The 23,454-nt window shown below is 38.1% G+C and overlaps 1 protein-coding gene across 2 annotated transcripts in view; it reads right to left on the bottom strand.

Annotated features, from left to right (window-relative positions):
• Positions 1 to 246: 246 nt before the first annotated feature.
• LOC121355004 (damage-control phosphatase ARMT1-like) overlaps positions 247 to 23,454 on the bottom strand; it is a 45,878-nt gene continuing 22,670 nt past the window's right edge. For both annotated transcript variants that reach the window (XM_041470142.1, XM_041470143.1), the window contains 8 exons: positions 20,089 to 20,230; positions 18,178 to 18,363; positions 11,424 to 11,741; positions 8,484 to 8,684; positions 6,539 to 6,712; positions 5,528 to 5,770; positions 4,756 to 4,992; positions 247 to 1,299 (listed from right to left, as the gene is read on the bottom strand). In XM_041470142.1, the coding sequence (XP_041326076.1) occupies positions 1,102 to 1,299; positions 4,756 to 4,992; positions 5,528 to 5,770; positions 6,539 to 6,712; positions 8,484 to 8,684; positions 11,424 to 11,741; positions 18,178 to 18,363; positions 20,089 to 20,230 (1,699 nt within the window). In that variant the 3' untranslated portion in view covers positions 247 to 1,101. The remainder of the gene's footprint in view (positions 1,300 to 4,755; positions 4,993 to 5,527; positions 5,771 to 6,538; positions 6,713 to 8,483; positions 8,685 to 11,423; positions 11,742 to 18,177; positions 18,364 to 20,088; positions 20,231 to 23,454) is intronic.

The following is a 23,454-nucleotide window of genomic DNA, read 5'->3' as shown; positions in this document are numbered from 1 at the left end:
ACCACTCTTACATGAAAAAGTGTCATTTTTCTTAAAATAGTGTGTTCAGTTTTACCGAGTGGGTCATCATTCACTGAGATACTGTAGAAAGCCCACAAATGGTCAAGACAAAAATAAGTAAGTCATCTTTACTGTTCTACACAACCATACAAAACATATAAAGGGAAGAGACAACTAAAACCACAGAATCAAGTTTGAATATGCTATTAAAACAGATTTATTGTCCATATTTCTTTTTAAAAAACATTAAATTTAACAACACTCAGAAAGCAGTTTTTATGATTAGGAGGTAGTTTTGTACACCTCATCATCACTTCTCTGAAAATAAACTCTTCAGTAGTTCAGCTATTTTCTGTAGTGAACAAGAATTCTAAAATAATTTTTCGTTAACTCAGAAGAATTGCCACTGCGGATTAATTGCCCAAGGAATACAGCAGCTGGAAGCAAATTTTTCAAGACATCATGACCAAGGCCAACACTCAATTTTACCAAATATATTTATATGAGGCAAATGACGGGACCCTGCGAGAAAGCCTTTGCTGCGAAAATGAAATTTTTTGTTTTGCCATACGAGCAGACAAAAGAACCCAACAGAAAAAAAAAAGAACCCTCTTGTTCCAAAATTGAGATAATCCTCTAACTTGCAGACAATTGTGTTGAAGCCCTTATGTGTACAAATGCAGAGATGTCCCAGGTGGCAAGAACAAGCAGCAGAACAACCCCTACTTGATTTCATCCTTGTCACCTAGAGGTAAAACACAAGGAATGCCACTGAAGCAGGCATCCAGTAACTTCTCAAAACTGTGAGCTAACCTGGGGTGACCCATCGCTTCAATGCCTCTGCACTGAAACTTGAGGGCACTGTTGATGTGTTGCCTACCATTTTCATAACTGATGTATTAAGCTACCCAGGATTTTCTGTTTGCCATCTCCAGGCTGCTGGCTTGACTCTACCCATTCCAGTCAGTCTCTCTGTTGAAGTTCTAAAGATCAGCCCTAGTTGGTGTGTCTAGAATAGGGAGCAGAAATAGGGATCTGTTTTCTGTGGAGGTCCAGCAGGTAAGGAAGCAAACAGAAAATTTTACTTTGTTCCATCTCCGTTCAGTGAAGAAGCTGGATGTTTCTTTGCTGCTCCTCTGGGGCTCTTGCCACATCTTTGAGGCAGACACAGGGGAAGAAGAGGTGCTGATGGGAGTGAATCAGCCCTTCAAGGCGTGAAATGATTTCATAGTCAGGAAGAGCCAGGCTGGCAATGTCGAGGCCCAGCATCCGCGAGACCACCTCTCGGAAATCTGCCAGCTGCGAGAGCAAACAGAAAGGAATTAATCAAATAGGAAGCAAGGGAGATGTCAGGGAAAACATGTACATATGGGCATACATACAAACACAAGCACTTGTGTTATCAGTGCTAAATGTAGGCATTTCAGCTGTTGCTCAATACAGAGAGCAGAAGAGGACAGAAACAGCCCTTTGGGACATACATCAAATCACAAAACACAAACAGCTGAGATGTCAAGTATCTCAAAACAGTTTTCAAGTGTTTCTTTAGTATCTTTCACAAGCATATCTTCCCTGCTGACTCCACTCCAAAAACTGAGGAAAACACACTTTTACTTGACCCAGATGACCAAAAATTATACAAACTGGTGGGCACATCCCAGAGCAGAGGTTGTTGCTTGTCCTTGACCACCATCTGCCACCTCACCCCTCTACCCTGCACTTTCTTGAGAAAAAAGAAAGGAGGAAGTTAGAAGAAAGGTGGAAGTTTTTGGCACATCCTGCAGTCTGACTTTGATTTGAATCAGGATACAGACCAAATTTAAGATGCAGCTTAAGAAAATGCTTGTTTTTCTTCTGTGCATAGCTGCTGAAAATGTCATAGGAATAGTATTTGGTAAAGTAGTTAATTAAAGACACCAGCTTTCTCTCTGAAGTTCCAAATGGGTAGACATCCACAAGTAGCTGTCATCACTGCTGATTTACTCTTCTCAACTCGGGATATGTATCATTATCAGTCAAACTTCAAGGCCTCTTGAACAGATAATAAATTACACAGCCAAAATGACAAATGCCTTAATACTCCTTATCATCAACACATAAAAGAGGAAAATGTTACTATTTGAGGAAATATGCTTTTCCTGCTTCTATTTGAATGCCAAGATCCCCATTTCCAAGTATGAAAGAGACTCAAAATGCCACAAAATCATCACAACCATTAAGAAACTGGACTCATGTTCTGATGTGGCAGCATCCTCACTCCACCAATCACGCCAAGGCCTAAGGATAAGGAGAAGACAGTCCTGAAATGTCTCCAACCCCAAGAACACTGTGCAGAATTCTGAAGCAGTTAAGTCTGTGAGGAAAGGGGTTTGCTTTCCTGAAAACAAGGTCTCAGTTTCCAAGACTTTGCCAAAGGCAGTTTGTTTGTTTCAAACCCTGAGGAGCTGCCATCGATTCAGAAACATAAATTTGGAAAACTATACAGAACAGAGCTGAGGTCTGACAGGGACCTGTTAGAACAATTCCCAAGGAGAGCTACAGAAATGATCAGAGGGCTGAAGAACTCCTTCTATAAAGTCAGGCTGAGAGGGCTGGGGTTGTTTAGCCTGGAGAACAGAAGATTCCAGGGAGACCTTATAACAGCCTTCCAGGACTTAAAGGGGGCTTACAAAAAAAAAAAAAAAAAAAGGGAGAAAAAAAAAAAAAAAAAAAAAAAAAAAAAAAAAAAAAAAAAAAAAAGAAAAAATAAAAAAGGAGAGCGCAACACCAACACCTTACACAAGCATATAGGGATAGGAAAAGGGAGAAGGGTTTTAAACTAAAAGAGGAGAGATTCAGATTTGATATTATAAGAAGTTCTTTACTGGGAGGGTAGTGAGACACTGGAACAGCTTTTCCCAGGGAATTTGTGCTGTCCCATCCCTGGAAGTGTTCAAGGTCCGGGTGAATGGGGTTTTGGACAATCTGGTCTAGTGGAAGGTGTCCCTGCCCGTGGGAGGTGTGTTGGAACTAGATCACCTTTAGGGTCCCTTCCAATCCAACCCATTCCATGATTCTGTGATTTGAGAATTCATTCCCAACTATCTGTATTACCAAGGCAGTGAGATATCTTAGATGAAATGTTGGAACAACATTACACCAAAACCCCGAAGTTCCCATACATTATATTCTACACTACTTCAGGAGGTCACTGATGCAGGGATCTAGCAGTGTGCTAGGCAAGTAGTATTTAGCAGAAGCTAAAATTTTTTTTAAACATCTGGATCACAGACAGGATAAGGAGGTAGCAAAGCTGGGATTTGTTTCCATACAGATTTTACATTGAAAGATAAGGCAGCTCTCTGCAAAGATCCAGCCTTTGGATGAAGGAGAGAAATAATAAAGGACAAACATCACTAAAGACTCAAACACAAAGGTATGCTGCAGACAACAACACTCCTGCTAAATTTTCTTTGCACCTTCCGTTCAGTGAGTGAAATTATCAGAAGAAAAAAACAGGAAATTAATGCAACTTAGAGCATTAACCCAAGATATTGGGGTTTGAGGAAGTAAAATATATATTTTATTTTCACACTGTAACGACAAGAAAGTAGAAGGGATCTTATTCCAGCAGAAAGAGAACAAAAAGAAAAGTACAAAGAATATTCCAGTATTCAAATGGTTTGAAACCCCTTGGATTCAGACAGTAAAAAGTCAACATTTGTATCTGTGCTTTTAGCAAAATACTCAATGTATGACTCCATGGAATATTTTCCTGCATATAATTAATATCTTCTTCTCTGTGCCAGATGCTTTGTTTCCTCATGAGATGTGTGAAGAAATTAAATCTTCCTTTCAAATTTCTAACCTTTGTTATAAAACAAAACAGCATTAAAGATTTCCAGGGGGAAAAAAAGACTCCCAGGTTGCTGGCCTTCTCTCCACATAAATAAAAAAAAAAAAAATTCTAGACTAATTTTCTGAAATAGCATTCTTAAATTTCATCCAGAGTCATTGTTAAGGCAAACATGTGCCATAAAATTTTTAGCTGGGAAATCTAATAAAGCTCTAGGGAGAGAGGGCTGTTTCTTGTACTCTCCAGAGTCTTTGAATTTGTGGCCTATACACAGTAACACAGGCTTCTTGCATCATTTAGGTTGGAAAGGACCTTTAAGGCTATCAAATCCAACTCCTAACCTGCACTGCCAAGTCCATCACTAAAGCATGCCTAGGTGTCTTTTAAACACCTTTAGGACTGGTGACTCAACCACTCACCTGGGCAGCTTGTTCCAATGCCTGACTACGCTTTCAGTGAATAAACTTTGCCCAATATCCAGTCTAAACTCCCTCCCACCCCGCACAACTTGAGGCTGCTTCCTTTCATCCTATCACTTAGTCTTGTTGAATCCCTTACAACTGGCAAGGAGAAAGTGCAAGAGATGGATGTGTGAGAAACAAAAGGAAACAGATGAGAAGTTTGTAAGTTTCATACCTAAGATATTTGGAAAAAGACATACCTTAAGAGAGATTTTACATCAGTTTAATACTTCTCTAAAAGGTGATGTAATGTTTTGTGATGAGCAAAGAAAATAATGCCTGTATTTATTATTCTCTTGCAAAACTTAACTTGCAGAATAGTTTTGCAATCACAACTGTCACTGTGGCTCACAAGCGTGAGCTAAAATTTCCTTGTTTCATAGTGTTTGGAACAGTTTAAAGCACAGCTGGATAGCTGCTCAACCTATACCATTTTCCTACACTCTGAGGGACACCTACCTGTCTCTCTCTTTTTGCTAGTTCTGCAAGGGTTGTTTTAAGCACTTTCATCTCACTAGTAACTGCTTCTAACATATTTTTGTTTTTTTCTTTGTCTTCAGTAGCTTTACGCTCCTTTAAAAGTAGTTCTGATTTGGCAGATCTAAGCTGTTTCTCAGCTTTTTCTTTCATTCTTTCCAATTTCTCTTGAGACTTACTGAGTTCCTCTATTGTTCTGTTCTGTTCCAAAGTTTTGATCTGCAATAAGAAAAGGAAGCGTTAAATTTGTTAACTTTTTCATCTAACTTGAGCAAACAATAAAAATACCAGGAGCACTTTAGTGTGGTTTCTTTTGGGTTCTTCATTAAATCATCACACGTATATGTGAACTAAAATGTTATTTAAGGAGACAGGCGTATTTCAACACAATTAATAAAAAGATTTTTCCTTCAAAGACAGTTAATTCTCCACAGATTTTGTGAAAAGAGGTATCTGGACAGAAAAGAAAATCCACAGTGAAGGTTCACTCTCTTCCCTGGAAAAAGAGTACTAAAAAGAGTTGTCAAATGTTTTGTTGGTAAAAATAGCCCGAAAATTTACATTGTGCTTTGCAGATGCTACTTAGCATATCAAGACAAATTGTAAAATACTCAAAATATTGTAGTATTACATTTGTTTTTGCCACCTGGATTTGAGCAGTTCTCCATGAACACATTTATTTTAAATTAAGTCCAGCTGTATCCAAGTGGAATAGAAAAATGGATAGAAGTACAAATTTAATCTTTTAACTCACCTTAAGTTCACTGGTTTCAGACAGCTTGGCTTTGAGATCAGTATTTGTTTCCCTTGCCAGATCAAGCTGCTTCTGTAGCCTCTCTATCATCTTATGTAACTTTTTGACAGCAAGATTGGCCTCATCCCTTTCCACAGCTAAGGCAGCCCTTACTTGCTTCTCTTCTTCCAGATGGGTTATTTTCTGCCGCAGAAGGTTCATGTGCAGCTCTTTGCTTTCAAGTTTTTCTTTCTGAGCCTTCAACTTGATTTCCAAACACAGGGACATTTGAAAAAATAAATGTGAAAGATGTACTACATAATCGCAAATTTAATCCTCATGTTGCATTTATAAACTGAACTCCTTTTCCTATCTTGAAAACTTTGTGAAGAAGTATCAGCATATATACCCTAACTTGATATTCCTTGTATTACCAATTCATTGTGTTTCTCTGTTGTCTTAAACCTCAAACAGACCAAATTATCAGCTCTATACCAGCCTGACAAGCCTAAACCCAAAAGATTTCCCTATGTCATAACAGGATGACAGAGGGTTCTTTGACCAAATTTGAACAGATTTGTTCCCGTAGGAACAACTGAATAAGGAACAGTTCTTGTTGGAAACGTTGCAATTCTTGGTGAAGTACAACCAAGACCCTACTAGTTTCTAGAGAAGTTTGTGTGATGTGCCTCCCTCCTTGGCAGATCCCTTTAGATTTAAATATTACTGGCAGTTGTTTACAGAACTATAAATGTGTATTAAAAAGTAGACAAATATACAGATATAAACATCCATAACTTCATCGTTTTTTCTTAAGAAGTTGTGAAAAGCAGTATTGTGTTCAACTGACTGGTGGGTTTAATTATTTCAATATGTAGTCTTTTTGCACAGTTTGCAAACATTCACTATCTTCTTTTTATGTCACGGATATCTTTGAAATTCTTTGCACATATAGAGTCTGCTGCCTCTAGCAAGCCACTACAGAAACACAGCCATATGTTTATCTTTGAATGGTATGTCTTTTTTGCATACCTTCCTTCTGAGGCTGTATGCCACAGTCTTGTTCTCAACCACCGCATCCCCTTCCAGTTTCACCAACTGCTCTACCCGGGCCAGAATCACATCCATAGCCATATCAAATCCAACCTCTGCTGCTAGACTATCCAGCTTCATCTTCTCATTAAGTTGCTCCAGAAATTTCAGATACTAAGATGTGGGAAAGTGGGCAGAAGAATAATAAAATTTCATTAAAAGTCATGAAGAAGTACAATTTAAAAGCAATCTCCACTATAGCGGCAACCAACAATATGTACAAGTACACTACAAGAAATAACGTACTGAAAGGGTGTAATTGGGCACACTCCTGACACAACTGCAAATTCTCCATATGTCCTTTTATTAGTCAACACTTACTTTGTCCATAAATCCCTAGATCTACTGTATTTATCTTCTTAGCAGGAAAAATTGGGGTTTGCTTCTCTGCAGCAATAGGTAGGTCCCTGCTTCTGACTCCAGCTCCTGTCTGGAGCTCTGCTGTTTTACACAGCCATGAATTGGCAGGGAGATGTCAGAACGGGCAGCTGTGTCCTAACTAATACTGCAGGTGCTGGGATTGCCTTGTACTGTGAGCTCTCAAACAGACGGAACTGGTACCAGGGATGCCATGAATGACATACGATGTAGGCTGAGGGGATGCAGGAATGTTAATACAGTCAGCCTTCAGCCCTTCTTAGGAACAGCAAGGTTTAGAGATAAGTTACTGGTTCACAAATTGCTTTTAAGGTTATTTTAATTGCATCTCCATCTGGTTTACTGAGGAGATATCAAATAGTATTCAATCCAATTTTTCCTTCTTTTGTCCTGCCCTACCAGCTCTTTAAAAATTGCTTTAGTCTCTTGCTCTCAATTAGCTTCTCTTGCAAAATCCAAAACCCTCCTTCTTACTAGCAACTGTTTCTCTTTGTTTCCTCTTACTTCTGGTGCAAACCATTATATTTTCAAAGAATCAACAAAACAAATTAAAAGAAAAATAAAATCAACAAACCAGTTTCACCGTTCATTCATTAGCAAGAATACCTTTTTGTTTCATTATATTTCTGATTCAAAAAATTAAAAACAGCAGCAGAAGAGGAAAGCACTGCAGTTATTTATTGACAGAAAAAAAAATCACAGAAAAGATCTCATCATTGCAGCAAAATATAGAGAATAATTTAAGAATCTAGGCCCACATGTTATTCACAGAACAAGCAGAGCAGAAGGAACAGCTCCTTTATTGGGTTTTCTCCCAATGTGATGGATGCTTCATTCAAAAAAGTTATTTTATCATAATGTAGCACAAAATTGTTGATTCCTGTAAGCACTAGTCCTGGCCTAGCAACATGCTACAGCTTTGCTTTTCGTAGCTGTAGTGTTTGGCTTTCCAGGTACTATGTCATTTTTCAAACTCTTTGTTATGTGAATGAGTTACAGGCTAACAGTGTGTTCATTCATACAATTAGACAAAAAAAAAACTAGTAGTCATGATTGTATAATAACAAAAAAGAATCAAAGACTAAAGACAAGATCTTGAGAGATTGCAGACCAGATGATGTTTTAGAGAAAGACATAGAGATGAGAGAAATTTAGAGATCAGAGAATAATTGAAGGACTTCTGATGAGGTATTGACAGGGACTGCTTTTAAGCTGGTTTTGGGGTGTAGTTTGGTTTTGGGGGGGGGTTCTGCTTGGTGGCGGGTTTTTTTTGGGTGGGAGTTGGGTTTTTTGTTCATTTTGTTTCACAGTAATGGACTTGGGACTCAAAAGCTTAGCTACATCTTCCAATTGTTGGTCAATGAAAAGGTATTATTTACTCCCTACATCATGTCTGACTTTGCTATTTCACATTACTTGCAGTGCTCCAGTAGACCAAAGCAATACAATGAGCTGTGTCTCTGCCTTTAGTGACTTCCATTCAAAAGTAAATAATGTGTGCAACTACTTTTTGTTTCTCAAGCTTCAAACCATCTTGCATCAGGTCTCCAGTTAATAATTCCTCTTCCAAGTGCTTCAGTTGATTGTGGAAATTCTCAGAACATTTTTCAGCTTTCCTGCTCCTCTCCAGGGCTTCATGGTACAATCTGGTCTGATTTTCCAAAGCTTTAGTCAGTTTAGCTAATTGTGTTTCAAGCTGAGATACCATCTAGGGAGTAAGCAAACCAACAAAGCATATGGGGTTAGGTGGGAAATGCTAGAAAGATATGAAAGATAAATAAATTATTAAAAATAGGGCAAAGTATCGATCTTTAAAATATATGCATTTAAAAAGTCAAAAAGAAAAATCTGCAACCACCAGCAAAAAAATGCAGAAGTGGAGACACCCAAAAATGAACAGCAGATTCTATAAAAAAGATGAGTCAAATACAATTACTTTGTATTAAAAAATCAATACAAAGTAATTCAGACAGAAAATTTCCAAAGATGTGGGCACAGCAGCAATACCTGGGCGGTCAGCTATCATTCCTTGAAATAAGGCAAAGAAATCACTATTCTATTGAGGAGTTGATTAGAAAAAGCATATAAGTTATTTAGAAAATACATGCAGCATGTAGGGGAGAATGCAAATATGGATAATTAAGCCTCAGAGGAGTGTTTCCCAACTGGTAACTGTTAAGCAGTGTTCAAGAGATTGTGCTTTAAAAAATATTAGTAATAATAATTTCTGTAATCTAGACAGAGACCAAGGATAAAAGGATAAAATCTCAAAACAAGCAACTAGAACAATTCTGAAAAATTCTAATTCTTCACTGTTAACTTTACAACACCTGCATATAATGTAATGGATATTAAGTTGTAAACTATGTATAAATTAAATGCTTTAAAGTATCTGGTTACACTACTGCCAAATACTGAAAGGCAGTTCTATACATCAAATTGCTTGTTTCCCTCTGTATTCTTCTTATTGTCATATAATTATTTGGTTACATAGTTAACTATAGTGCATTTGAAACTCAGTGTTCATACACTCATCTCCAAGCAGCCTCTTAATTTTAAGCATCTTGTTGGTTCCTGTTAATAAAATTAACAGTAAGTACATGGAGCTGTCATTAATTTTAATGGCACTGAAAGGCTTCCAACTCAAACTGCAATTAAATACAAACAGTTTGCCCCCAACTTGCCTAAAACACTGAGAAATTACTGATGCTCATGCAGTAGCATGACAACACTAAACAATAATAAATCTGCAAGAACCCACAAACATATTTTATGCTCTTTTGCATTTCATATCACCCAGTAGGAACAAGAATTTCAGTAACTGGTCGCCCCCCAGATGCGCTGCTGCCAGGGAACCTAGAGCCCCTTTATCAGGCTGCAGAGCGGGTTTCAGAGGCTTCAAAGATCCATAAACATGAGAAAGTGAAGGGCTGTACCACAGAAGCAGAGCAGAAGCTGTCATTTTATCATCCTGGGGCATCCTGGTATAACTTTCATCCTTGGCTTAGGGACAACCCACAAGGCAGGCATTTCCTAAAACAACGCTGCAGCCTTGTTACCCACCTGTGCCTAATCCATCATCTTACAAAGGCTGCATTTTTGGTCCTGCAGTTCTGACCTCTACAACTTCTCATTCTTATGACTAATGCAGCTTAATCAGTCAGCCTGAAGAATAAAAACCCCCCTCCTGCTTTTTGTTTTAATGTGGCTACTGGATAATTTCAGACTACAATCATTTTACATGTTACATAAAGCAGGGTCTGAGTGTGGATCTGCAGGAGGGTAGGAAGGCTCTGCAGAGGGATCTGGGCAGGCTGGATGAATGGGCTGATGCCAATGTATGAAGTTCAACAAGGCAAAGTGCCAGTTCCAAGTGCCAGGTCCTGCCCTTGGGTCACAACATTGCTGTAGGCTGGGCAGAGTGGCTGGGAAGCTGCATGGTGGAAAAGGATGTGCGGGTGCTGGTGAACAGCTGGCTGAAACTGAGCCAACAATGTGCCCAGGTAGGCAAGAAGGCCAATGGCACAGGTTTTTTTTTGGGTTTTTTTTAAGTACTTCACCAAAATGCACAGGATATTTTCAAGAACTATTTCCAGCCTTGGACAGAATACAAAACCATTTGCTGTCATTAAAAACTATCACATCAGCAGGAGAGATTAGAATTTCAAAATCTGACAAGAATATCAGAGCTGGTTTTCAGTGGCTCACTGAAAGCAGCTTTGGATTTAGTATGTGACTTTCAATTATATAAATAGTCCTCACTGACAAAATTAATAAATTGTAAGCAAGCAAGTGAGAAACTTCAGTGCAGTGTCAGGATACTGACACTGCTCAGGCTGCATTCTGATTCACCTTCCTCCTGAACTGACCCTTCTCTATCTATACATTCAAACACACCTTTGCAAACTACCAGACCAAATGCCTCAAGCCAGAGCCTTCCTTTTACCTTCTTTGGATGCTGAATAATGTTTAGCTGTAAGTGTAAAGACACATCTTTATTTTTAGGTGCAGGTTTTGAGGACTGGATGGAAAGAAGTTGCCTGCGGCAACTCATCAATTATATCTGCTTTGAGAAAGAAGTCAGTTCTTGAAGTCACCATTGTAGCAGCAAATCCATACTTGTTCACAGGTTTTACTAAATCATAGCAACCAAACAGTCACCTTTGATGTCTGCTGGCACAGAAACCAAATTTCAATGTTGTAACTGAAAGACCATTCCAAGTCTTTTCTTCTTAACATCATCTATTATTAATTTAATTTCTGAACTCTTCCTGCTTAGTAAAACATAGATGCTTTTCTTCTATTACCTTAAATCAATAGACAACAAAATTAAAGGTTTCTGTAATCCCAAAACCTAAGTAGAAAGAATCAACACTCTACCAGTTGAATAAAGTGAAAGAGAACCCAAAGGGAATAAATACAAACATTGCAGTAGTTGCTGACTTACTATTTCTTTATTCTCCTCTTTGCAATTTATTTCTTGGATCCTCTCCAAAATGGCCTTCTCAGAAGGTTTAACTATTGCAGATCCACAGCTGAGCAGGGTAGCAATTTCTTCTTTAAAAGCCTCTAAAGACCTCTGAGCAGTCCTGACCTCTTCTCTGCTACTCTTCAAGCTTGCATCTAACTCATGGGAAGATTTCTTCAGATTGTGCAGCTCCTGCTTTGAAGTGTCCAAAGCTCTCTGGTTAACAGTCAGTTTCTCTTGGAGGTTTCTCATCTCCATCTCTAAACTCTGCCTCTTTATTATTGCACTGTCAAGATCCTGAAGTGCATGAAAAATTAAACAAGAATCAGTTATAAACCCTCTCTACAACACACAAATTAAGGAATAACTCAGGAGCTGGTACTGCAGACAGAGAAACTAGGACCCATAGTCCTCATATTTGCTCAGTGTCAGGGTCTCATAGGGGAACTGCCACTGAAATTGATGAAAACCTTAAGTCAGCTGTAATCACACTAAAACCTAACCTCTTATATTGGTTTGCAAAAAGGAATACATAAATAAAATTTTCAGATTAATGAAACCAAATTTTTTATTGTAAAACTATTGAAATCTTACTTTTCCATCCAGACACTACGGCCTGAAAAACAAGCAGTGAAAAAGATGCATCACAAATAAAGCCAAAGTACTACAGCCGAGAGGGGAAAGGGTAGGATAGAATATTTCAGTTGGAAGGGACCTGCATTGATGATCAAATCCAACTGCCTGAAAATTCAGAGCTGACCAAAACCACAGACACAATCTCCCTGAATATGGTGATAAGAGGTGATCTCTGAGATCAGTTTATCTGACAAAAAGTTTATGCAAGAAAAATTCCTGAGATTATTTATTCACAGAAATGAGAAGGGAGGGACCAGGCAAATCAAGGCTTGTTTGGGAAGGAATAAAATGTAGCCCATACATATGTATCTATATCAGTTATATATAAATATTGACCTAATATGTCAGAGCAGACAGAAAGAACTGTGCATCCTGACCCATGACACCAAAACAAATTATGACAGAAAAAATTAAAGAAAATTAACCCTCTAAACATAATGAAATAAAGTATTGAGTGTCTCTCCTTTCCCCACAATACCAATATTAAGAGTGCTTACACATACTTATACAAGAAAAATATGTGCAGCAAGACCAACTAAAAGTACAGCAAAGACTAGGTCTTCATTTCTCAGGGCATTTTCTGATTGGGAAGAACAAATGGGAAAGAATACTATTCCACACATGACACAAAATTACTACAGAGGATTGAATATTTACAGAGAGGGATTGGATTCTTCTGGAGGTCTCAGTGGTAAGTGGACTGATATGAGCTGAGACTGTGCACACTGGAGTTAGAGAACAGTTCCTGGAGCAGTTATGAATATGGTGATTACTCAAGGGTCTCTCAGGGGCTGTGTGTGCTTGCACGGGAGCACAGCATGTCATTTGTATTAATGGAATACCTGCCAATCAAGCAGTTAAATCTGGGAGCATTTCTGTAGATCTGCAGGGACGGTGGCCAAAACAAAGGCATTTGCAGGGCACTTTTAGAAAATAAAATATAAAAATATGGTACTAAAAATACTAATAGCAGTGAAAAGGCAAACATGCAAAAACATAAATAAAAACAACCCCTGTCATTTAGGAAATTATTTGTTATTACACATTTCTGAAGTAATTTTAGAATTGTTTTAGAAACAAATGTGGGCCTGATTCCTTGCCAATTTCTCTTTTTTATTCTAGACAAGTCCTATTAATAGAAAATTCCCACCTGTGCTCAGAACTACATTATGGTAATTACAGCAAAGAATAAAGAGTCATTTATTTCAATTACAGTTTTCAGCAGTGTGTATTTTTCCTTTCAGAAAGGCAGTGCTAAAATGGCTTGCCAGTACCAGGGAGCTCACCTAATGACCGTCTTGTTAAATTGTGAACATCTGAAAACAAACATAGTTTATTAAATATGAAGGTCTAAAATAAAGAAGCACAAGTCACCAAACAGTGGCTGGAAAGTGGCCTGGCAGGAAAGGACCTGGAGGTTCTGGTTGACAGCAGCTGAACATGAGCCAGCTGTGCCCAGGTGGCCAAGAAGGCCGATGGCATCCTGGCCTGGATCAGCAATGGTGTGGCCAGGAGGAGCAGGGCAGGGATTGTCCCCCTGTACTCGGCACTGGTGAGGCCACCCCTCGAGTGCTGTGTTTTGTTTTGGGTCTGTCAGTTCAGGAAGGACATTGAGGTGCTCTGGTGTCCAGAGAAGGGCAGTGGAGCCAGTGAAGGGTCTGGAGCACAAGTCTGATGAGGAGGATCTGGAGGAGCTGGGGATGTTTAAACTGGAGGAGGTTCAAGGGAGACCTTATCACTCTCTACAACTGCCTGAAAGGAGGCTGGAGACAGGTGGGGGTCCATTTCTTCTCCCGTTTAAGAAACGTAGGAAATGGCCTTGAATTGTGGCAGGGCAGGTTTAGATTGGATGTTAGGAAAATATTCTTCATCAAAAGGGCTATGAAGCATTGGAACAGGCTGCCCAGGGAAGTAAGTGGTGGAGTCACCTCCCCTGGAGATATACTTAGAGATATACAGGATATTAGGATACAGGATACTGTATACAGGATACTTAGGGACACGGTTTAGTGGCGGGTTTGGCAGCGCTGGGTTAACAGTTGGACTCCATGAACTTACAGGTCTTTTCCAACCTAAGTAATTCCATTATTCTACTAATACCGACACCCCAATCAGCAGCATGCTCTCAATAGACTAACGTCAACGACATGTACATACAGAAAAAAGAGCCCACATTACATTAACAGTAATAAAAAGGTATTAAAAGAATGCAGGTATTATCTACATCAATTCTTACACCAGCTGCACCTCCAGTTACTACTGTTATACCCTGAGGATTGTAAACTACTTTGCTCTTATCTCCTGTCTTCTCAAATGATTCCATCTGGAAATATCTGTGATGCTGGCTGAAACCTGTTTCTAATATGTATTTTCTCACCATCTTATAAACAAAAAAAAAAAAAAAAATCCAAGTTCTGAGAAACTGATTCCTGTATTTATCTGTTGGGACAAAAAAAAAACTAAAATCATTTTGCTGTCTCTCCTACAATCTAGGTATTTGGGTGTATTCAAAATGTAGCCATGTTTCTCAAGTTCAGTGAAATTCCTTAAATAAGGTTTTCATATTTTAATTAACTCTTTTCATTAAATTGATTTATTTTAATGTGTTTATATTGATTAGAAACCACTTAGATCTATTTTGTTCATTAACATAATAATATAAGCCAATATTGAATACTGAAGAATATTTTCTTGGTTAATTTTGCATCAGTAGTAAATGCAGATGTATTTGTATTAATTAAAATTGCTTGCTTATATTTCAAGTGTGTTCTTTAAAGACTTTGCATGGTGCACATCTTTGCAAAATATTTCCAGGTTGAACCATCAGCAAAGATGTGAAACAGAACAAGAACAAGAAAGTTTACTAGTTCTTGTGGTTCATCTGTGGCAATGCTGTATTTAAATTAACCTGGAAGAATATATGCATCCTCTTCTATATCTTAGATAAAATACCATAGAAGAATTTATTAAATATTAAATTTGTTAAATATTAAATATTAAATATTTATTAAATATTTGCTTAGAGTAAATAAAACATTTTAGAGGAACTATAGACACTCTCAAAGAATGTTATAATTCTCTAATTATGATTATCATAATCAGTAATCACTCTCTGGAAATACAGAAAGAAAGTTCAGATATTCTGATTCTCAGTCTAGAAATCTGGGCAGGATTTAAAAGTCGTTTTTCATCAAATGCAAATTTGATATCCAATGCAGCCATAATAAAGGTATGCACAATATTTACAGATTGCAATATTCTATCAGAAACATGAGAAATTCAGAAATAAATAGAGGAATATATTCAGAAATAAATAAAAATAATAGATTAGGGGGGGAAAAAAACAGCTTCTTGAATTTTTTTTTTTTTTTTTTTTTTTTTTTTTTTTTTTTTTTTTTTTTTTTTACTTCTATTAGTTTCAGGAATTATTGGCTTTTATTCTTTGCTGCTTGATATTGTCATGCACTGAGACTGAGAGGGGAACAGATAAAATGATTGTTCACTTGTTAATGTTCCTCAAATGGAGCCCAGCTAACTGCAACAAATATTCAAGTATCAAACAAGCTAAAGAATATTTTAAATACATTAACCTTAAAATGTAATTAACTGGCTTTCATTTTATTCAGTAGGAATTTTTGGAAACAGGCAGCTACTTCCCCCTGGAACATTAAAAAAAAAGCACCTGATCAAGAGAAAGAATTCATAAAATTCCTAAGGAATAGGAGTGGAGAACTACCTGGCAACTAAAACAGGCAATTATTCAGAAGGGTGGCAGGGAACAGTGTGGTGGCCAAATCTTGACAGAACAGTGTGATGGTCTCTATACACTTAAGGAGAATTTTAAGAGAAAATTGGGGGAAATGGGCTGCCATCTCCATCTGTAATACTGAAGATGGCCAAAATGTTTGGCCCTGAGGGCTGTTGGCACTCGCAGGCAGAGTCACTTGTACTCAGCCTTTGCTGGGTGAATTCAGCTACAGGCAACTCCATTAATTAAGTCCAGAAAACAGCCCAGAAACACACAGCCAAGTATGAGTCTTCTGGCACAGGAGCAGTATGGATTTCTGCTTCTCACCTTGACAGGGGAACATGTCACAACACATGCAGCTCCGTTCATGTGCTTAAACTGTGCAGCATGAGGTACGTGGTGAAGTCACACTGACTTGTGCCACTGGTGCCCCTCCTGTAACCAAGCCAGACACCCACCAAGGGAACAGAGGATCCCACACTTCACACGTGAAGACTTAAAGCATTTTTTGTTTTTTGCTTTCTTTTTCAATACTGAACTTCTTCATACGCTTTTGTGAACACAGAACCTTCTCAACAGATTTACTCAGTGTCTGCAAATGTAAGTTGCTAAACTGAAATTGCACTGGAGGAATCTGCAGCCTCTATGCAGATGGGGCTTTTCAAAGGCAGTGCTTTTGAAAGGCAATACTAATAAAAGATATTTCTGCAAAATTGGTTAAATAAATTATGTATTTGGCACATGTAAAATAACGATAGGAAAATATTTTTCAGAAAATAGCTCAACTTGGTAAATGTTCTGGCAGTTGGAACAAACTTGAAAAACAAGCCACAAATGGAGCCCTGATCTTGGTTTAAAACATCTCCTGATTCTGGCTTACTGAGAAAACTACACTCTGTTCTTCACACACCTGTGTTTGAAGTGAAGCATGAAAACAAAATGTTCTCAAAAAGGACCCTTTTAAATTTTTGATGCAGGCTCTCTCCCAGTTCCATTGAGTCTTAGAAAACTGTACACAGCTTGGTAAGAACTATTTTCGGCAGTAAAAAAAATTTATTACCCTTGTGGTACTTACATTTATCTTCCCCACAAATTCTTTCTTTTCCAGAGCAGGCTGCCAGCTATTTCTCATCTCCTAAGTATTTTGCTTACAACCAAATCAGAACACTATATCCTTCAACGTGTATGGTGGGTGTCTCTTCTTCAGGAAAAGAGGAATGCCAGGAGTGGGGAAAATGCTGCATTACTTTGGAAAACTCACTTGCACAAGGTTGTCTTTATGTTAAAAATTCCTGCAAACTCAGTCACACACAACTCAGCTATATATTTGGCAGTCTAAGTTTCTTCTCTTATTTTCTCACGTTCTGGCCATCAGCTTTAACTGCACTGTTTCACCTGCAGGAAATCTTCATTCTGGCTTCACTAAACTGCTTCCTTTCCACAGACATCAACCAAAGTGCAAAGCAATAAGGAAAATTGCAAAATTGCAACAGAAATGCACTTTGTTCGTCCATCCTTTGAAACATCCTTTGAAACTCGCCATTAAGAGTTCTCCTGGAGCAATTCAATCCTTAACGGCGAGTTCTCCTGGAGCAATTCCATCCTTAAATCACATCCTTTTCCTTCACAAATCATGGCTAAGTGAATTTGGAATACTTGACTTATGACTTAACTTACATTTCTCATCTGACCATGCTTCCTGCTGCACAGATTTCCTCTAAGGCTTCCCAACAGGGAAACTTCTTGCTTTCCTGCAAGAACCATCCTATTGCTACAACTTTTTGGCTATGAGTCAATGGTTATGAAATACAAATTTATAACGCAGTGAAAAGATAATCTAGTGTGTATGGAAGCCAAGACACTTAACCTGCCAGTGCTTTAAGAGAAAGAATAGTATCCAATCAATTCCTTTCAATTTCTCATTAGAATTTTTGTAAAACTGAGTCTAAAAATTCTCACAAAACTGGCAGTATCATATAAATATTATTTTAAAAAGCATTTTTTCACCACTTCATACTTGTGCCTCAGATATTAACAACATACACATTCATTTATTTACATGTTTCTGCAAGCACAAAGGTTACAACACTACGAAGACAGCAAAAACAGACATTTGCAAACAGCATTAAAAGCCATCAAATCTGCCTCAGATCTATTTTACAAAATGTTATTGCTTAATCTTCATACCTCATTTTCAGAAAGTTGAAAATAACGTCAGAAAAATGTCCTTTTTAGGAAAGACCCTAATCAAGATAATTTTTTCTCATGCAATTCCTATTGAAAATTAATTTCAAACTTCAAGAAAACATTTGAAAACCAGATAAGCATACACACCATGCCATTATGTACCTTACTAAGTTTTTCCATGTCTTGGTAGTATCCTGCTGCCTTTTTCTGCTCCTTGGCCACTTCTGAAACTAGTCTCATGATAGTTTCTCTGTTAGCTTTAGACTCCATCTCATGGACATTCACAGCTTCTTGAAGAGCAGCAACCTGGTCTTTTAATGTCACATTTTCTTTACATATGTCAGAGACCTTGAGAAATAAATCAATGTTAGTAGCTTCTTAGAAGCTCTTAAAAATCAAAAATATTCATCCCAGTTATACCTGCTCCTAATCAAGCCAATAAAGACTCAATGCTTCTGGTGACCCCTAGGTCAGACTTATAATTGCACTCTACTGCTCCTTCAGAAAAAGAGTAGAAAGACAGTTAAAATCATAGAATTTTATCTTCACCATAAACCCCCACCATAGCTAAATGTGATTCAGATTTGCTCCCACACAGGCTTTATGATGTATTAAACAGGTGGCGAGCTTCTGCTGCTGCATATCCACGCTTGACAGGAGGCAGGTTAGAAGGCAGACCACGCAGCTCCTTCATGTGAAAAGCAAACCTTTTCAGCCTGGCTTTTCAAGATGTGTGCCTTTCATTTGGAACAACAAAGCTGCAATTCATGCTCAAAACTTTTTAAGCACCAGATATTTATGTTTATAAGCACATTCAAGGACAGGGCCAAATACCGGGTGTGCTGCCATTATGAGCAGCCAGCACCTTGGAAAAATGAACCCTTTCCAGGAGGATTCTAGGGCTGTTTTGGTACACTATGCTATTTCCAATCAGTGCAATAGATGAATGTGGGCACTTCAAAGAGTGAGCAAAAAAATGTACCCTGATTCCTGCTGGCAAGACATTTGTTAAGACTAAAACAGATCAATTCTGTCTTAAATAAAACCATAATGTGGAAAAGAAGCTAAATAGATGTGCCAAGACCCCATAAAAACTAGCTGCTAAGGTTTCCTAAGGCACAGCTTTCAGCACAAATTAGATTTCCCAACTAGATTTATCACTACTTTGTTAAAACACATGAAAATATGTTTTTTAAAGCTCTAAATATTAACTTACTAATTATTAAAGCATGCAAGAGTGCATCTTGCATAACAACATTTTTAGAGCATCTATTAAAATTTCAATGTGCTTGCAATATTATGTAATATTATGAGGGCGTACACTCACTGTGATACATACCTAGATAATCTTGATTTATTAAGACTGTAGTCTTACAATGACATGAACATAATGAAATAGAATTTCCCCAGATATCTACTGTGCTCCAAAGTGAAGAAAAATGGAGATCAAAGAGTGGACAGAAGATGAGTAAAACTAATAAAATTAGAATAAAATTACTTTCAGCAGCAATGATAGATGTTAAAAAGAATATACAGACAACTTTATTTTCCTAAATGGAAACTTAGTTTTTGGAACTTCAGAAGTATTCTGAAGAGAAATCATAAATATTTATTATTAAGTTTCAGAAACACCACAAAGTTATTTACAGCATTTCATTACAGGACACAGAAAATGTTCTTTTAGGGCATGCCATTTCAGGTGTTTGTATTTAATGGTATGTCAGCTCAAGATAAGAGATAAGATCTAGTGCTACAGTTTACACACCACCTGTTGACCCCCACATTAATGTTTTAAGGAAAGCTTGTAACCAAGTATCTAATCAGGGCTGTACGTGGGAACTGCAGGCTGATAAATTATTTATGCAGATAAGAGCAGACTGAGTTCACTGAGGCTTATTAGTCTTCAGCACCTTTGAAAATTAGCCCAGTATGAAAAAAAATCTGCCTTTAAATGATAGCACTGTCTGCAAAGCATAATTAAATACAAAGACCTCTATTATTTGCTTTACTTCTGTGACAACTAAATATTTTTCTGTTAAATCACTGTAGGGAAACATTTGCCTACACAATCACCTTTGATGTTAAATGTTCTTGTGGTTTCTCTTCTCTGATGTCTATGTCCAAGAATCCAGAAAGATGTGCAAGGAGCTCTTCATAGTTTTTGCTGATTTTAGAAGATTGAGTCATGTTTTCTTCATACTCATTCAAATATTTACTAATCAGACAGAGAAAAATACACACATCAGGATGAATGCTCTCTGAAAAAGAATTCTAGGCAAAATGCACTGCTGCAAGACTATTGCTAGTTTCTGCATACCACCAAATGAATTTTTAAAAGTACATTTAATTCTCTATATCTGTTATGTAATGCATACAACTTTTGCTGTTGCCTTATGTGTAAACATTTCTTCATCATTGCTTTTGATTAACACAAAAAAAAAATCTATGATCCCATTCTCATTCTCAGCATAAATTCTAATAAAATACAAGAATTAAGTGACATGAATAAATAATGTCCTCAAGATACTACAAGGAGAAAATGCAAGCAAAACCTTAGAAAAAAGTAAGTGTGGGGGAGAGAGTGATCAACTCTTAGCAAAAATATGTGAAAAGCACTTCACATCCCCTCTGTCTAAAGAAGCTGACAGAGATGATTGACAAACTTCAAGTAAAGAGAAGCCTTTCTGCACCAATGGAAGTGTAAGACATCCAAAGTACCCATGAAGGGAAGTTTACCAGCAGAAGCGGAGATGGGAGACATTGTTTTGCTGTACAGTGCTCTGAAGCACTACTCATGAAAGGGATGCAATTAAAAAGACAGCATCTAGGGGCTATCACAAAGATATTAAGAAAAGCGAGCTTTTTGCCAGGAATTTCATTGTAATTTTGCTTTCAACTTCACTCAACAGGTGCCTATCGCACGGATACTCTGTTTGTGAAAACTCTACAAGAACAACCAACCAAATAAATTAACAGTGAGTTTAATATAAATGTGGTTACTTTCCTTCCCTTGCCAGGGACAAAGATGGGTCCAGCAAATAAGAACCACCACAGTCTGATTCGGTAGGAAACACAAAAAAATCTTGCTCATGATGCTGAAACACGCATCACTTATGAAAAACTACAAACAAACAGGTTAGCAAAACCAGCCAACCAAACAGAGCTCAAAATAACCACTAGTGTAATCCAAATGCCAACTCGGGCACCTCTCAGTAACACCCACGAGTGAGGTTCTTAGTGGAAGAGTGCAAGACGTGGTAGGTTGGTAGTGGTAAATTTGCAAGACAAGCTTCCATTTGAAAAACAAGGTTCTTTCTAAAGCAAGTTCTTCACTCTATAATAACTCAAGACCTGAGACATAACCAAATGAGTGTCTGGAGCAAATATTTTATTGAAATTCATTTGCTTATCAGAGCGTAGCACTATTGTCCGTTTTTAACATGGGTCCAGCAGTCATTGCTGGACTCATTCTTTTCCATGTCTGATTTCTTCCTCTCCCAGCTGGCAATCACAGAGCATCATTCCATAACCAAAGAGACTCCAATGGGAGATGCACAGTGAGTGCAAACACATTACAATGAATGCTTATAAATCAGTAAGCAAAACAGTCCATGAAAAGATTTAACACATAACCTTAGGGGGGAGAGCAGCACAGCTGCTGAAAATGCTGCAAAGTGGAAGAGAGTGGCAGAATAACAGAGAGGAATAGAAAACATTCATTACTGCTTTGGACACTGTGAGGGCAGTTCCACACGGCGCTGCGCAGCACACACTGTGAGCCAAAAGAGCTCTGCCTTCTGCAGCAGACACTGTCCCTCAGAGCACAAGAACCCTCACAGCTTCCTCACCTCTGGGCACCTTCCTTTCCTGTGCAGCCCCAACAAAACTAAACCATGAGATGATTGCTACACTGTTGTTGTGAGGAGGGATATATCAGAAGTGAAAAGGTATTAGGCTCAGACGTGCCATAAAAGCATGCCTATATGTCAGAATATTATATAAGATTGACCACCCACAACTGTTCCATGGCTCTAAAAACCTGAGGTATCCACTAACAAAACCATGCCTGATGCTAAAAATAAAAAATCTGAAGTACAAAGCACTCATTTGATAACTTTATGAATAATCTAATTACTTGCAGTAGGGCCGTAGAGGTGTGAGCACCTAGAAAATAAGCAATCAGGTACAAAAAAGTAGAACACAGCTTTTTCACAGTTTTGCTACCTCTTCAGAACTAATGAGCAAAGAGAAGGGAAGGAAAAAGAAGAAGAAAAAAGCTTTTGACAGTTCACACTCTAAAAATACCATGGCAATAGACATGTCGAGTAGAAAAGCACCATTTTCAATAGGAGAGGTGCACATCCTGGAAGCCAATCAGAGAATTCACCAAACATTTCTTACTGTATCCCCAAGATATAGGATGTAAATGTGCACTTCATGCATGCTGGCTTGCTCTTCCCTCTCATTAGTGGTTTTATGTGAAAATGTTTTTGGAACACCTAATTAGGACTAGTCACGTGCCAGGCACTACCAGGGTGGCCAGAAAAAGTGACAGAAGTTCACTGAGTCAACACATTGGTTAGTGTGAAATGACACATGTAACCATTAGCTGAGGACGACAAAAAGCTTAGGAAGCAAACACTGCACATTCATGAGCGACCCAACGTGTCTGTTCCTTCCAAATGAGCAGAGTCACTATCCCTGTATCTCCTCCCTTTTGCCAGAAGTCCAGTGGCACACTCCAGGTGCACAGTGAATCAGAGCTGGGATTGGTAGAGATGGAAATCAAGCTTTTTTTTTGCTCACTTCTCTCTTGGAGCAGTCCCCTGGTCCTGATCACCACACATCAGCACAAACAGAACTGATTACACAAGTATTGTATGCCAAAGAGAGCAGCCAGGACTGCTCTGGGAGTGACAGGAGAGATTTATTCCCATAAAATTGATTGTATCACTATAATGGCAGGCAAGTATGAAACACAGTATTCCAGAAGTTTTCTCCCAGTGACTTAGGCAAGCAAACGGGATAGGAGGTTTTTCTTCCCTTTTCTTCTTCTTCCTATTTTTTTTCCCCTACCAGAAACAGCATTCTAAAGAATCTTAACAGCCATTATGTGGTTATAATATGTGGTTATTATGTGGTTATGGGTTTGCCAAAACCCAGGCAGGGCTTTTGGCAAATCAGCTGCTAATAAACAAGTGCACTGTAATGGTTTTCTCTAAGTTTTAAAATCACTTAATTAATCACTTTTAATGCATAAAACCTGACAGAGATGTGCCAAACACTCATTTGGGAAAGACAGTGTCTGGTAAACACTCACCTTGCTCTGGTAAACACTCACTCCTTGCTCTAGACAGTATTGATATAGTCACAAATATTAGTCTGATAATGGGCAGAAAAATCTATTTTAAAAGTCCAGGTGTCTACTAATAGGACTGA

The sequence above is a fragment of the Pyrgilauda ruficollis genome, unplaced genomic scaffold (genome assembly GCF_017590135.1).
Source record: "Pyrgilauda ruficollis isolate IOZ18807 unplaced genomic scaffold, ASM1759013v1 scaffold24, whole genome shotgun sequence".
Lineage (NCBI taxonomy): Eukaryota > Metazoa > Chordata > Aves > Passeriformes > Passeridae > Pyrgilauda > Pyrgilauda ruficollis.
The sequence above is the reverse complement of the archived record's forward strand: the minus strand, read 5'-3'. Positions and strand labels throughout refer to the sequence as shown.